Source organism: Thamnophis sirtalis, unplaced genomic scaffold (genome assembly GCF_051295495.1).
Source record: "Thamnophis sirtalis isolate CommonGarterSnake01/CBP01778 unplaced genomic scaffold, rThaSir2_p1.2 scaffold_13, whole genome shotgun sequence".
Classification (NCBI taxonomy): Eukaryota; Metazoa; Chordata; class Lepidosauria; order Squamata; family Natricidae; genus Thamnophis; species Thamnophis sirtalis.
The window spans coordinates 10,179,961-10,194,297 of record NW_028261393.1 but is presented as its reverse complement, the minus strand read 5'-3'; the positions used below and the strand labels follow the sequence as shown (position 1 = coordinate 10,194,297).

The 14,337-nt window shown below is 46.7% G+C and overlaps 1 protein-coding gene across 2 annotated transcripts in view; it reads right to left on the bottom strand.

The window, feature by feature from the left end:
- The window catches only part of GRAMD1A (GRAM domain containing 1A), a 65,126-nt gene extending 51,783 nt beyond the window's left edge, over positions 1 to 13,343 (bottom strand). Inside the window, exon 1 of one of the 2 annotated variants that reach the window (XM_087727689.1) lies at positions 13,199 to 13,343. In XM_087727689.1, the coding sequence (XP_087583815.1) occupies positions 13,199 to 13,206 (8 nt within the window). In that variant the 5' untranslated portion in view covers positions 13,207 to 13,343. Of the gene's footprint in view, positions 1 to 12,064; positions 12,229 to 13,198 lie in introns of those variants that run through there. The other variant, XM_087727687.1, reaches the window with a different exon arrangement.
- Between the last annotated feature and the right edge of the window lie 994 nt (positions 13,344 to 14,337).

The following is a 14,337-nucleotide window of genomic DNA, read 5'->3' as shown; positions in this document are numbered from 1 at the left end:
GAGTTTGGGACTTCAACTTTAGAACCAGGGTGTGATGGAGGAAAGGGGTAGATGAAGATGGTTCCACCACAAAACCGCGGACGACAAAATCGCGCTCGACGAAAGCGCGTACGTGACGTCATCACAGCGCGACGAAAACATCGCGCTGTGATCGATAAATGTAAAAATAAAGCGAAAACCTTACCCTAATCCCCCCAAACCTAACCCTTAACCTAACCCTAAATCTAACCCTAAACCTAACCGTTAACCTAACGCTAAACCTAACGCTAACCCTTAACCTAACGCTAAACGTAACCCTAACGCTCTAAACCTAACCCTAACCCTAACCCTTAACCTAACCCTAACCCTAAACCTAACCCTTACCTTTATGTGAATCGGCTTGCTTTAATTTTATTTTTATTTCAATTTTTAATTTTTTTCATCGCGCTGTGATGACGTCAAATGCGCGCTTTCGTCGAGCGTGCTTTTGTGGACCGCGGTTTTGACGGGTCACGGATGAAGATGGAAGCCCACACTTTTTGGAACCCGTGCGAGGCCAGCCTTTCTCTCTTAGGACCTGGTCTTTCAAGGGTGGGAAGTTGTAGGGCATCCCCACGTTTTCCATCATGCTCATGCACACACCCCCAAACCCAATTTGGCAGGCAACTTACCGGCCACCTGGGGATCTGCCTGGCGCCCTGGTACAAACGAGAGCGGGGGAAAAAGAGAGCGGAGGAAAATGCATGAAAGCCGAATCCTTGCAGACCGAGAAGCGCAAGAAAGAGAGAAAGACGAAGACGGAGCAAATGGTGGCTAAAGCGTGAAGACCACCTGCTCTTCTCTTTGGCTGGGTGTACATCAGCCCCTCAGTTTAGCTCTCGCTTCCCTCCTTCCTGCCCTTCCCAGACAAATGCTTACAGCAGGTGGCTATTTTACACTGAACAGCTGTTTTAGAATATGGTGGGGAGGGGGAGTGTGGCGCACAAATGAATGCTTTAAAGGATCATCGCTCATCCTTAGTGCACTTCTGCTTTTTCAAGGGACATCAATTGGGCCAAGCCCATCTCCTTGGGCTGCTCGCCCAGAATCTGCTGGGATCTTACGGTCCCAGTGTCTGGATAGGAAAAAAAACAGCAAAGTTTGGATGCAGGGAAGGGAAAGGGAGGGAGTGGGATCCAAGCTATTGTTCCCAAAAGGCATATCCTGCAAGCTTCCTTCAGTGCATTGCGCAGTTCCATTTCTGTTCCTGGGTCCTCTGATCAAAGCCGTAACTGCTACCCCTGAGCCCAACAAGACTGGGCCAGCTGAATGAAGATGGCACTGCCCACTGCTCCTAATTTCCCCGGACTGGCCTGGCAAGCCCGCCCTCCCCCCCCCCAAAAAAAACCATTCCACAGATAGCCTTCAACAACTTTGGATTGGAAATGGGAACAACAGACCTCTTCCTAAATAGCCTTATTATGATTTTGGTTATTGGGATGATTATTAAAATAGACAAATACACAAGTATTAAATACACAACAATGTGAAATCACAGCTGCCAATTCTTTGGCTAGTACAATCAGGATCAGAACAAGTTTAAGAACTGGAAAAGAGAAATATTAATAATGACAATACTTAGAAAACCTGAGTAAGCATTGAGTAAGTCTCCATTCCTCAATTACAAAAGGACACACTGCTTGGATCTGCATGTAATGGACACTACATCAATACATTATGACATCCTAAGTCATAAGGCATCAGGTTTTTCCCAGGAACTGCCATAATATGCTGACACGCATTATGTGCAGATCCAAGCAGTATGGCCTTTTGTGACTGACGGATGGAAATTTTGTCAACGCACAGATTTTCTTAAGTATCGTCACTACTACTACTACTACTACTAGTAGTAGTAGTAGTAGTAGTAGTATGTGGTTAATCTTTGGTGAGATTCTCAGGCTTTGGGGCTGGTTGGTAGCTCAACAGCTCGAGTCCTAACCAAGGACCTAGGAACTGTTAAGGTAACGTCGGAGGATATAAGCTGTTCCAAGTAGGGTGTTTTTTGTAGAATCAGAATGTTCAAGTCTGATAAATTTAAAATTTCCAAATAGTGAAGTAGCCCTTTAGATATTGCTCCAAGGGCTCCAATTACAATCGGGACAACACACAATTTCTTTTTCCACATATTATTATTACTATTATTACTATTGTTACTATTATTACTATTACTACTACTATTACTACTACCATTACTACTACCATTACTACTATTATTACTATTATTACTATTACTACTATTATTACTACTATTACTACTACTATTACTACTACTATTACTACTACCATTACTACTATTATTACTATTATTGTTATTTGGTTAATCGTTAAGGTAATGTTGGAAAATATAAGTTGTTCCAACTAGGGTTGTTGTTATTATTATTGTTGTTGTTGTTGTTATGTGGTTAATCTTTGGTGAGATTCACAGCCTTTGGGGCTGGTTGATAGCTCAACCATTATCACCATCACCATCACCATCATCATCATCATCATCATCATCATCATCATCATCATCATCATCTCTTATTTCCGGTTCTTAGAACCTCTTTCGATCCTGATTACTAAAAACCACAGGCATGGTTTCCCACCAAAAAATAAAGACTAAAATATACGACATAAACACTGATATTAAACAAAACAAAATCCTCCTATTAAAAGACAAAGACCTCCCAAAACTTTCCACTAAGAGGCAAGCTGTTTCTTTCTTTGTAGCTCTGTATCCTACATACTAAGCGTGGCCCTCACTTTAGCTTGCTTAGTCCTGAGCAAAGGAAATGGCATCACCCACTACATCAGGGGTGTCAAACTCACTTTCATTGAGGGCCGCATCAGGGTTGTGTTTGACCTTGGGAGGCAGGGGTAAGCGTGGCCAGCTCGACATCACTCATGTCAGTGCCTGTGGTGGCCCGAGTGCTCAGCCAGCGCAAATGGGCTCCAGGGTTCCATTTTCTGCTGGGACGGCTTCCTGCGACCCTCTGCCAGGCCCTCCCGGGCTCTGTTTTCGCTGGCAGAGGATTGCAGAAGGCTGTCGCACCAAAAACGGAGCCCGGAAGCCCATTTTCACTGGCAGAGGCACCGTGGATCAGTCCTTCATTGTTTCCAGGAGGGCCCTGCAGGCCAGATCTAAGCACCTTGTGGGCCGGATCCGATCCCGAAGCCTTGAGTTTGACACCCTGTATTACATTATCTTCATAACCATCAGTTAACATGGTTGAAAAAAACGGGAATTCACCAGAGGTGGGATTCACTTAACTTCCCTACTGGTTCGTAAATGTGAGTGAGCACATATGCTCGCGTCACTAGTACGCACCTCATCTGTGCATGCCCATCGCCTTATGCGCAGTGCTTGTGCATTACGTCGGAGTAGCTGGGCGGAGTCTTCTGCAGCCATCACTACAGGTTTGCCTGGCCTGGAGAGAACCAGCTAAATACCACCTCCGGAATTCGCTCTCAAGATCAACCAATTTGCTCAAGATTTTTGTAGAAACCTGGATCTACTGGTCACAGAGCGATCTTCTGCCAAGCTACCAAACTGGCATGCGGAAAGCGTTTCTTTAAAAATGTATCCTTTTACTTATCTCTAACCCAACCATTAATTTGGCCTTGCCCTTAGAACATGATATCTGGAGCCTGCCAGATGGCTAGCAGATAAGTTAAATGAATGTACTCTTTTGTGTGTTCTTTTCTGACATTTGTTCTTTCCTTTTTTTAAAAAAAAAATCTTTTTTAATCGTTTTAATTTAATTTGGTTGCTTTCAATGATTTTTACACATCTCATTTTATTATGTACAGCACCCAGTCACTACATGAGATGGCAGCCGTGCAAATGTGACAAATAAATGAACAAATAAATTCCTCCCAGAATAATTGTTTGAAGAAACATTTTTCTCCTGTCTTATTTTGCTTTCATCTAATACAGTATTTCTCAACCTTGGCAACTTGAAGATGTCCGGACTTCAACTCCCAGAATTCCCCAGCCAGCATTCGCTGGCTGGGGAATTCTGGGAGTTGAAGTCCGGACATCTTCAAGTTGCCAAGGTTGAGAAACACTGAATTAGGGAGAATGCCTGCCTTCTCTCCCAGCATTACTTTAGAGAACCAGGGAGACCAGCAGTGGGCTTAACTGGTGTAATTGATTGACAGGCAGCTATATAACTGATCCCAGAGCTTGGTATTTGGTGATAGTGTTTACAGAGCCTCCTTCCCCAGACCTAGTCTTTACATTTGCACCCACCCCAAATTCAATGAGTTTGAATGTTAGTTATTTAGACGGCTGAACAACTTATTTGCAAATTGTTCCAACTTTGGCTATGTGGTTACTTTGTGGCTCGGTGCATTCTGCAAACTTAGTAAACCGGTTAAAGCCTTCAGAAAAGCTGTCAAGACCTGGCTATTCCTGCAGGCCTGGGGCTGTTGACCTCATTGTTGAGGTCCAGCCCTGACTGAAATGAATGTATCTGTGTTTTTTTTTTAACTTGTCTATTTTATTTTTATTTTCTTTTGTTTTCTTTTCTTTTCCCTCTCTGTAAGCCGCCTGGAGTCCTCCGGGATTGGGCGGCCTATAAATAAAATGAAACTTGAAATTGGCTGATAAATTAGTAAGTAAGTAAGGATGGAAGGAAGGAAGAAGAAAGAAAGGAAAGAAAGAAGGAGGAAGGAAGAAGGAAAGCAGGAAGGAAGAATGAAAGAAAGGAAGGAAAAGAAAGAAAAAAGAAGAAAGACAAAATCTGAATTCGGATTATTACTCCTGTCTTATTTTGCTTTCATCTAATACAGTATTTCTCAACCTTGGCAACTTGAAGATGTCCGGACTTCAACTCCCAGAATTCCCCAGCCAGCATTCGCTGGCTGGGGAATTCTGGGAGTTGAAGTCCAGACATCTTCAAGTTGCCATGGTTGAGAAACACTGATTTAGTAGGTATCTTATTTCACAATGCCCTCTTTTCATTTATTTTCTTTTTTTTTAGATGCGCTTGTGCAGTTTGTTTTCTGGAATAATGGCTACCTTAAAAAGTTTTGTGATTTCCTATAGCGAGAAGAGGCGTAGAAATTATTGAAATGTTTTCAATTTATCTGCGGAGATGATTGCAATTACGATGCATAATATAAAAGTAAACTTGATTTATTGTTTACGTGATGCTTCTATATTGGCTTAGATAAGTGAGCAGTAATTGTTATTCGGCTACACACCCTTCCTGCTGGCTTGTGCCTTCTGCAGTTCCCAAGCCTGGCATAATTAGTGCATGTCTCAGTCAGCCCACCATCCAAGTGGGTGTTGAAATCTGAAAAATGCTTGGAAATCACAACAGTTATAATCACTGGATAGGTCTCAGGTGAATCAGACCAAGAACTGCATGGGGCCAAAACATTTCAGCTTCCTCAGCGATCAACCAACCCCATGCTTTTAAAGTAGCTTCATACATTGGGGTCACATCTATGCAGTGGTGGGATTCAAATAATTTAACAGTCGGTTCTCTGCCCTACGGACCAGCTGGGTAGGCGGGGCTCAGTGGTCATGTGGCTGGTTGGGCGTGGCCAACTCAACGTCACTCAGGTCGAGGGGCGCTTCGCCTTAGCTGTGGCAATGTAATAAGGGTTAACCGGAGAGGCAGTTTCTGTAAGGAGGGAAATAAAGATTAGGCTAGAAAGAACACCAGAATGTTTCCTTCCTGCCTTCCTTACAGGATTAGCCCTGTAAAGTGGGGAAAAACAAAAGGAGATTTCTTCCAAAAACCGGTTCTCCGAACTGAATTGAATTGAATTTATTATATTTCTATGCTGCCCTTTTCCCCGAAGGGGACTCAGGGCAGCTCACAACTCAAGTCAAAGGGGGGGGGTGGTACAAATAAGGAATAAAAAGACGAACAAGACAATACCATAATTTAAAAGCACACAACAACCATACCATTCGAGGGGGGACAAAAGCTCAATTAGCCCCAGGCCTGTCGGAACAGCCAGGTTTTAAGGGCTTTGCGGAAGGCCTGGAGGGTGGTGAGGGTTCGAATCTCCACGGGGAGCTCGTTCCAAAGGGCCGGAGCAGCCACAGAGAAGGCCCTCCTCCGGGTGGTCGCCAGTCGGCATTGGCCAGCGGATGGAATTCGGAGGAGGCCTAATCTGTGGGATCCAATCGGTCTATTGGAGGTAATTGGCAGCAGGCGGTCTCTCAAGTACCCAGGTCCAATACCATGAAGGGCTTTATAAGTGACGACTAGCGCCTTGAAGCTGCTTAGAAAGTTACTAACCGGTTCTCCCGAATAGGTGCGAACTGGTTGAATGATGGCTTTTGATGCAGTGAACTGCATCTATGGACGGAAATCCTGAAGATACTGGTGACCACACATTATTAAGGGTGGGTTTTTTAAAAAAGAAGGAAGGCATTGCAAAGAACTCTGTAGGGTCTCTGCAAGTTGGAGAACCATGTAGTAAGATGTTAAATGCCTTTCAATCTAAGCCTAAAGTAATGTCTGGGAGGCAGACATTACTTTACACTTAGGCTGAAAGGCATTTCACAACTTACTACACTTAGCTTTACATCTATATTGATAGGGAATGAGCTACCAGTGACAGATTTATTTATTATTTAAATTTATATGCTGCCAATCTCACTATCCAAGTGATTCTGAATGGTTCTCAATCCGAATTCAGATTTTGTCTTTCTTCTTTTTTCTTTCTTTTCCTTCCTTTCTTTCATTCTTCCTTCCTTCTTCCTTCCTCCTTCTTTCTTTCCTTCCTTTCTTCTTCCTTCCTTCCATCCTTACTTACTTACTAATTTATCAGCCAATTTCAAGTTTCAAGTTTAATTTTATTTATAGGCCGCCCAATCCCGGAGGACTCCAGGCGGCTTACAGAGAGGGGAAAGGAAAGAAAACAAAAGAAAACAAAAATAAAATAGACAAGTTAAAAAAACAACAACACAGATACATTCATTTCAGTCGGGGCTGGACCTCAACAATGAGGTCAACAGCCCCAGGCCTGCAGGAATAGCCAGGTCTTGACAGCTTTTCTGAAGGCTTTAACCGGTTTACTAAGTTTGCAGAATGCACCGAGCCACAAAGTAACCACATAGCCAAAGTTGGAACAATTTGCAAATAAGTTGTTCAGCCGTCTAAATAACTAACATTCAAACTCATTGAATTTGGGGTGGGTGCAAATGTAAAGGCTAGGTCTGGGGAAGGAGGCTGTGTAAACACTACCACCAAATACCAAGCTCTGGGATCAGTTATATAGCTGCCTGTCAATCAATTACACCAGTTAAGTCCACTGCTGGTCTCCCTGGTTCTCTAAAGCAATGCTGGGAGAGAAGGCAGGAATTCTCTCTAATTCAGTGTTTCTCAACCTTGGCAACTTGAAGATGTCCGGACTTCAACTCCCAGAATTCCCCAGCCAGGCTGGGGAATTATGGGAGTTGAAGTCCAGACATCTTCAAGTTGCCAAGGTTGAGAAACACTGCCTTAATTATTTCCACTCCACAGACATTTGAGGTATCTTTATCGTCTCGTGGCTGTGAAACCTTTGCTGGAATACCTCCACCTTTCTACTTACTAAGGTAGCTCCTAATTGCAACTCCCAGCCTCAGCCCAAATATGGGAAAGGAGATACATGCAACCAAAAATCTAAAATAAAAAATAAAATAAAAATACAGGTAGTCCTCGAATTACAACAGTTCATTTGGAGACAGTTCAAAGTTACGGCCATTTTTCACACTTATGACCATTGCATCCATGGGATCAAAATTCAGACACTTGGCCACTGACTCATATCTACGACGGTTGCAGTGTCCCAGGGATCATGTGATCCTCTTTTGCGGCCTTCTGGCCAGCAAAGTCAATGGGGAAGCCAGATTCACTTAAGAACCGTTTTGTTAACTTAACAACTGCAATTATTCACTTAACAACTGGGGCGAGAAAGATTGTAAAAGGGAGCGAAATTCACCTAACAGCTGTCTCGCTTAGCAACATACATTTTGGGCCCAATTGGGGTCGTTTGAGAGGACTACCTGTATATCTTATTGCATAGAAGAAATACCAGGCCACGATAGTTGTATATTTTTAAGGTTAAGCCCTACCAACTCCTGACAATTTCTCCTCCTACATCACTGGTTGTGCCAAACACAGCCTCTAGGATTTGCAGTTGAGCAAGATTTGCTAGATCGGAGGTACCTGAAAAAGTGCGCTTAATGTTTCATGCCAGAGTCTGATGCAACATCTGAATGTGGGAAAACATAAAAGAGCTTCTTAATTTTTTCCAAGGTCTCTTTCAGCCCTGCCTCCTGAAGGCATCTGTATTTTCTCCTTTGTGACAAAACACAACAAGGTTGTGCATGTATGCGCATACGCGTGCACCTGCCTACCAGCAGAATTCAAGGAATATGGATATAATCAGAGGTGATTTTCACTTACCTTCCCTAAAGGTAAAGGTTCCCTTCACACATATGTGCTAGTCGTTCCCAACTCAAGGGGGCGGTGCCCATCTTTGTTTCAAAGCCGAAGAGCCAAAGACGTCTACGTGGTCATGTGGCCGGCATGACTAAATGCCGAAGGCGCACGGAACACTGTTACCTTCCCACCAAAGGTGGTTCCTATTTTTTCCACTTGCATTTTTAAAGTGCTTTTGAACTGCTAGGTTGGCAAAAGCTGGGACAAGTCACGGGACCGTTACGCGGCGTCAGGGATTCGCTCTGCTGAACCACTTCACAGCCTTCTCTAAGCAGTTTATAGAGTCAGCCTATTGCCCTCAACAATCTGGATCCTCATTTTACCCACCTCGGAAGGACAGAAGTCTGAGTCAACCTTGCGCTGGTGGGAATCGAACCGCCAAACTGTTGGCAGCAGGCAGTCAGCAGAATTAGCCTGCAATACTGCATTCTAACCACTGTGCCACCATGGCTCTTCTGCAGTGGGAATCTCTTTTTCTCTGTAGCCTCTGACCAGACCTGGATCACTGATAATGCCTGGGATTTGGATACCATGCATGTTTAATAAATCATTATTATTATTATTCTCATAGCTCTCCTGCCATACTAAATTCGACCCTGTCTGTTCTGATTGTTGAAGCATTATCCTTCTGACCATAGACCTGCAAAGAGACAGACAGACTGAAAGAGTCCTGTACCTTAGGCAGACTTCCTTTCTAAGCTTCCAAAAGACTGCAGAGAAATCTCCTGGCTAGGCAACAGAAGACCACAAAACTCTTTGCACAAGCAGGCTAACAAAGATGATGTGGCCTTCACTGGAACTGCGAGGGGAAGGAAGAAAGAACCGACCTATTCTCCTTCTAATCATATTCACTGCAGTCATAATTATCTGTGCCGGCAACATGCTTAAAAGGCTGTTGACCTTCACTTCCTGAGGCTGACCTTTCTGCAACATTGCCCTTGCTGCTGAGTTACTGGAACATTTTCTCCTGGGTCCACAGAAATGACTCATAGATAGAAGGAGGTTGCATCTACAGGTAGCCCTCTGCGTACATTAGGATCGGAAATTCCGTCGCTAACCAGAGTCACCACTAAGGGAGATGCGCCCAATTTGATTGTCTTTTTTTGTTCAGTCACCATAGTGGTTCAGGTGAATCAGATAGTGCAAGGGGTGTCAAACTCAAGGCCCAGGGGCCGGATCCGGCCCGCGGGGTGCTTATATGTGGTCCACTGGGCCGCTCTGGAAAAAGCGAAGGACTGCCCGCAGTGCCTCTGCCAGTGAAAATGGACAGCGGGCGGAACTCCCAACTCTGTTTTCACTGGCAGAGGGTTGCAGGAGGCCATCACAGGTGAAAACGGAGCTTTGGAGCACGTTTTCGCTGGCAGAGCGCCGACACAAGTGACGTCGAGCTGGCCACGCCCACCTCAGCCACATCCATCCAGGCCCCCAGAGGTCAAACACAACCCTGATGCGGCCCTCAATGAAATCGAGTTTGTGGTTGTGAATTAAGTGGATTCCGCTTTCCCCATTGCCTTTGTTGGAAGCTGTCTGGAAAATGGCACACATATGACGCCAGGACTCTGCAATCATCGTAAATACACAATCTGAATTCTGATCACGTGATCACGGGAACACCACAAAGGTTGGAAGTCTGAGGACCAGTTGTAAATCACTTTTTTTGCAGAACGAACGGTTGTTAACTCGAGAACTCCCTGCATCCCAAACACACCTATCAATGTTTAGTTGCATCACTGAGACAAAATTCATACTTATTCAAGTTACTAAAGCTATTTCAGGGATTTCAGCTTGGAATGCAGGAATGAGCACCCCAGCAAAATCTTATTTTAAGTTTTAGTAAAGGCTGATTTGTCCGATAGGCCAACAATTTTTATTTATTTATTGTTTGCAAAAGGACTGCCCTCATAGTTTGAATCTATGGGTGCTTAAGCCTACAAGTAGGCCTTTGGAGTTCCCAAAATTACCTAGAATGCAATTGAAGGGAATTATATTTTCAGTAATGTCAGAAAGGAACCTCAAGGATGAATTGGTTCCAATTTATTTCTTTGGGAGCAGAAAATAACGCCCCACAAGGATGGATTACCAATAATTTCTTTCTCTTAACACATGACATTTCTGATGGGTCAGTACCTGGATTTCAATGACCTTGTTTTTTGAGGACTTGAAAATTTGAACTGATTTATACCCAGATTAACTGAAGTTTCTACTTGCCACTGGGCCAAAGATACAAACACATAGTTTTGTGTTCACACAACATGCGTCACCTAGCTGTTAATAAATGTATTTCAGAATACAATGATCTGGCCATTAACCAAATGGCCTGGGCTCATGCAACATGCCAAACCACAAAATAATTAGGCAAGAACAAAAGAGAAAACCAAGCATTTTTATATGTACCATATAAGCAGCTACAGTTGCTACGTTTCTAACTGATATCCTTAAATGGCTGTGTGAATCTTTACTAGTAATTTACTGGCATCCCCGAGGTACTATGACCTTTACACATTCAAAATCATGTGACTGGCCTGCAGAGTTTTGAATAAGGATCTCAAAACTTTTAGAACAGTCCACACTGTTTAAAAAAGAAGAAGAAGATATTTATGGCACCTTAAACATTCCCCAAAGGTACATCACATTTTTTTGTTTATTTTTAGTCCCATGCTGCTTTAAAAGGCTTTGGAACTCATCTTCTTCTCCCACATATATAATGGAAGGGCATTAGAAGCTCTGAAAAGTCAACCCAAATGCTTCTGGAATATGTCTTTACTGTGCAATTGTATATTCAACTTCTTCAGTTGCTAAATATATATATATATTTCAAGATTCCCACCAAGCTTTGCCAAAGATGCTCAGCCATGCTACCCCAGACTAGAACAGGATGTTCGGCTGTCCTGATACAAGGGTACCCCAATTTCAGCGCAAGAAAAAATAAATCACATACTGTACTGCATCTCCTCAAAAGCACATGGTATGGTATGTTTGCTCATACATTCGCTGGCACAGAAGTCAACAAAGATAATCCAAGAACTGGCTGGCATTCTTCCTGTTGCAACCTCTATCTATGTGGGGGTTGGGGATAAGGGGGGGGGCAGCAACAGGGAACATCAGTAGCCTGTGCAATATTGGGACAGGGGGGAAAAAACCAGTTCAAAGACTGGGAGAGAGAGACAGAGAGAGACAGAGAGAGAGAGAGAGACAGAGACACACAGAGAGAGAGACAGAGACAGAGAGACAGAGAGAGAGACAGAGAGAGAGACAGACAGACACACACACACACACACACAGAGAGAGAGAGAGAGAGAGAGAGAGAGAGAGAGAGAGAGAGAGAGAGAGAGAGAATGGAAAGAGAGAGAGAGAGAGAGAATGGAAAGCTGCATTTACCCCATACAGACAAGCTATAATTCAAAATATAGGGAACCCATAAAGTAACCAAACAGCCTGGCCTCACACAAGATATGAAACCACCAAAAGCCAACCGGATTTTTTTTTAAAAAACAACCCAGGCTAGCAAGTTGTGTGAATGCGCACAAGCACGTGCACGCGCGCGCTCACACACACACACACACACACACAAACACGGGTTTTATTACTGATTAATGGAATAATCTGAAGCCAACCATTCCGGCGTTGTCCAGACATTGAGGTCCATCAGCCCTTCAGCTGGTTGGTCCTGCAGGCTTGGAGATGGGCAGCGTGGCTCGATACAACATCACGACTGGAAAAGGATCATCCACGGGGGTCCTTCAGCCGCGCCCGCGCGCGCCCGCCAACCCACCCGGGAGCGGAGACCTGCATTTGCCCCCGCGCAACAAAGGCGCTACACCACACACAACCCAATCGCCGATGCCCCCAGAGGGGAAAAAGGACGGGCGGCTAGATCGAAACCCGGGGGGGGGGAGGGAGGGAAGAGGAAGAGAAGTGGCATCCCTCCGCCCTCCAAAACAACCACCGCCGTTCTCAAGGATGCCACGCACTCCCTTCCACCAGCCCTCTCTCCCTCCTCTCTCTCTTTCTGTTTCTCTCCCTCCCTCCTTCTCTGGCTCTCCTCTTCTCCCCCCCCACTCTGTCTTTCCCTCCCTCCTCCTCTCTCTCTTTCTGTTTCTCTCCCCCCTCCTTCTCTCTCCCCCCTCTCTCTGTCTTTCCCTCCCTCATTCCCTCGCTCTTTCTGTTTCTCTCCCTTCTTCCTTCTCTCTCTGTCTCTCCCTCTCTCCGTCTCTCTCTCTTTCTGTTTCTCTCCATTCCTCCTTCTCTCTTCCCCTCTCTCCCTCTCCCTCCCTCATTCTCTCCCTCTCTTTCTGTTTCTCTCCCTCCCTCCCTCTCTCTCCCTCGCCCCCGGCAGCTCCTTTGTCCGTCCATCCCTTCCTCCCTCCATCTGCCAGCTGACAAGCCACCACCAACCCCACTCGCGAAGCCAAAAAGCCCGGCGGACGCCGAGCGAGCCCTGCCGGCGATCGCCAAGGACTCCGGGGGGTTGGGGGGCTCCGATGCCCTCTTCCCGCTCGGATCTCACCCGCCCTGCCAGCTCCCCACAGCCGCAGCCAAGCCCACCCCCACCCCACCCACCTTTGGCCCCGCGTCCGGACCACCGCAGCCTCCGCCACCTCCTCCTCCTCCTCCTCCTCCTCCCTGCCCGACGGGACCGCGCGGCAGCTCCCCGCCATCCCTTCCCTTCGCCAGCCCGGCATCCTCTCCCCCCCCCTCCCCACATCTCCCCTCCGCCTCCCGCTTTTCCCTGCAGCGCGGCTCCTTACTCGAACATAGCCCGGGGCGGGCAAATGCAGGGCGGGGGGCGGGCGGACGCCCCCCCCCTCCCCCGCCCGGCCGGGATGGAGAGGCGAGCGAGGGTCCCGGCCGGCGGCCCCCGTTGTGCCGCGCGGAGGAAGAGGCAGGCCGTTCTCTGCCGCCCGCCCTCCCTGCCCGCCTGCCTCCTTCGACGGCGGCCGCCCCTTTTTGTCGCACGCACCCCCTCGCTCGGCGGCTTCCCCGCACGGAGCCCGGCGAAAGGGAGGGGCTTAGGAGCAGGCAGCCAGGCGGGCTGGGCGGGCGGGAGGAGCTCCGCGGGTGCGTGGAGACCTTTCCGCTCGCGTGTAAAGCAAGGGGGGGGGGGAACACGAGGAGTGGGGGATGGGGGAAGAGGAGGATACCCAAGGAAGGAAGGCCTGGTGGGTAATGAAGCCCCGATTCGGCTTCGCCCGCTTCTTTTCCCGGAGAAAGGGCAGAACAGAAGCTCGGGGGCAAATTCCTCGGTTAAACGGGGACCCTGCTGAGCCCTACGAGCTGCCCCGGGCCACCTCAGGCGGTTGACCTTGGCCAGGGGTCAGCAACCTGCGGCTCTGGAGCCGCATGTGGCTCTTTCGTCCCTCTGCTGCGGCTCCCTGTCACTCAAAATATGTGCCACAACTGCCAATGGGCAACACCCACCAGCATATGATTTACTGAGCTTTTTGACCCCCAGTAGGGCAACCATGGATAAATCCAAGAAAAGTTTAATTCAACTACATATGCTAGTTTTGTGGCCGCTCAGGAAATAGCCAGGCATGGGAAGGGTTTTGTGGCTCCCGGTGTTTTTTCTGTGGGAAACGGCAAATAGTTCTTTGAGTGCTGAAGGTTGCCGGCTCTTGACCTTGGCGAATCAGAAGGATGCCTCACCTGTCTAGGCACGTACCGTGCTCTCCGCACGAGGTGCCTCTCCTGTTTCTTGCACCCACCCACGGGTGCACATGTGTGTAGTTGAGGATGGGTGAGGAGGAGCCACTTCCCATCAGCGCCCCAACATTGGGACGTGGCTTTTGCTGTTCCCAGCTCCTTTTGAGGATGGGGGGGGGGGACCCCAATGAAATCCAGAGTTGAGATCCAGAGACAGATCGTCTGTTTGTGGGTGCTTTGGAGG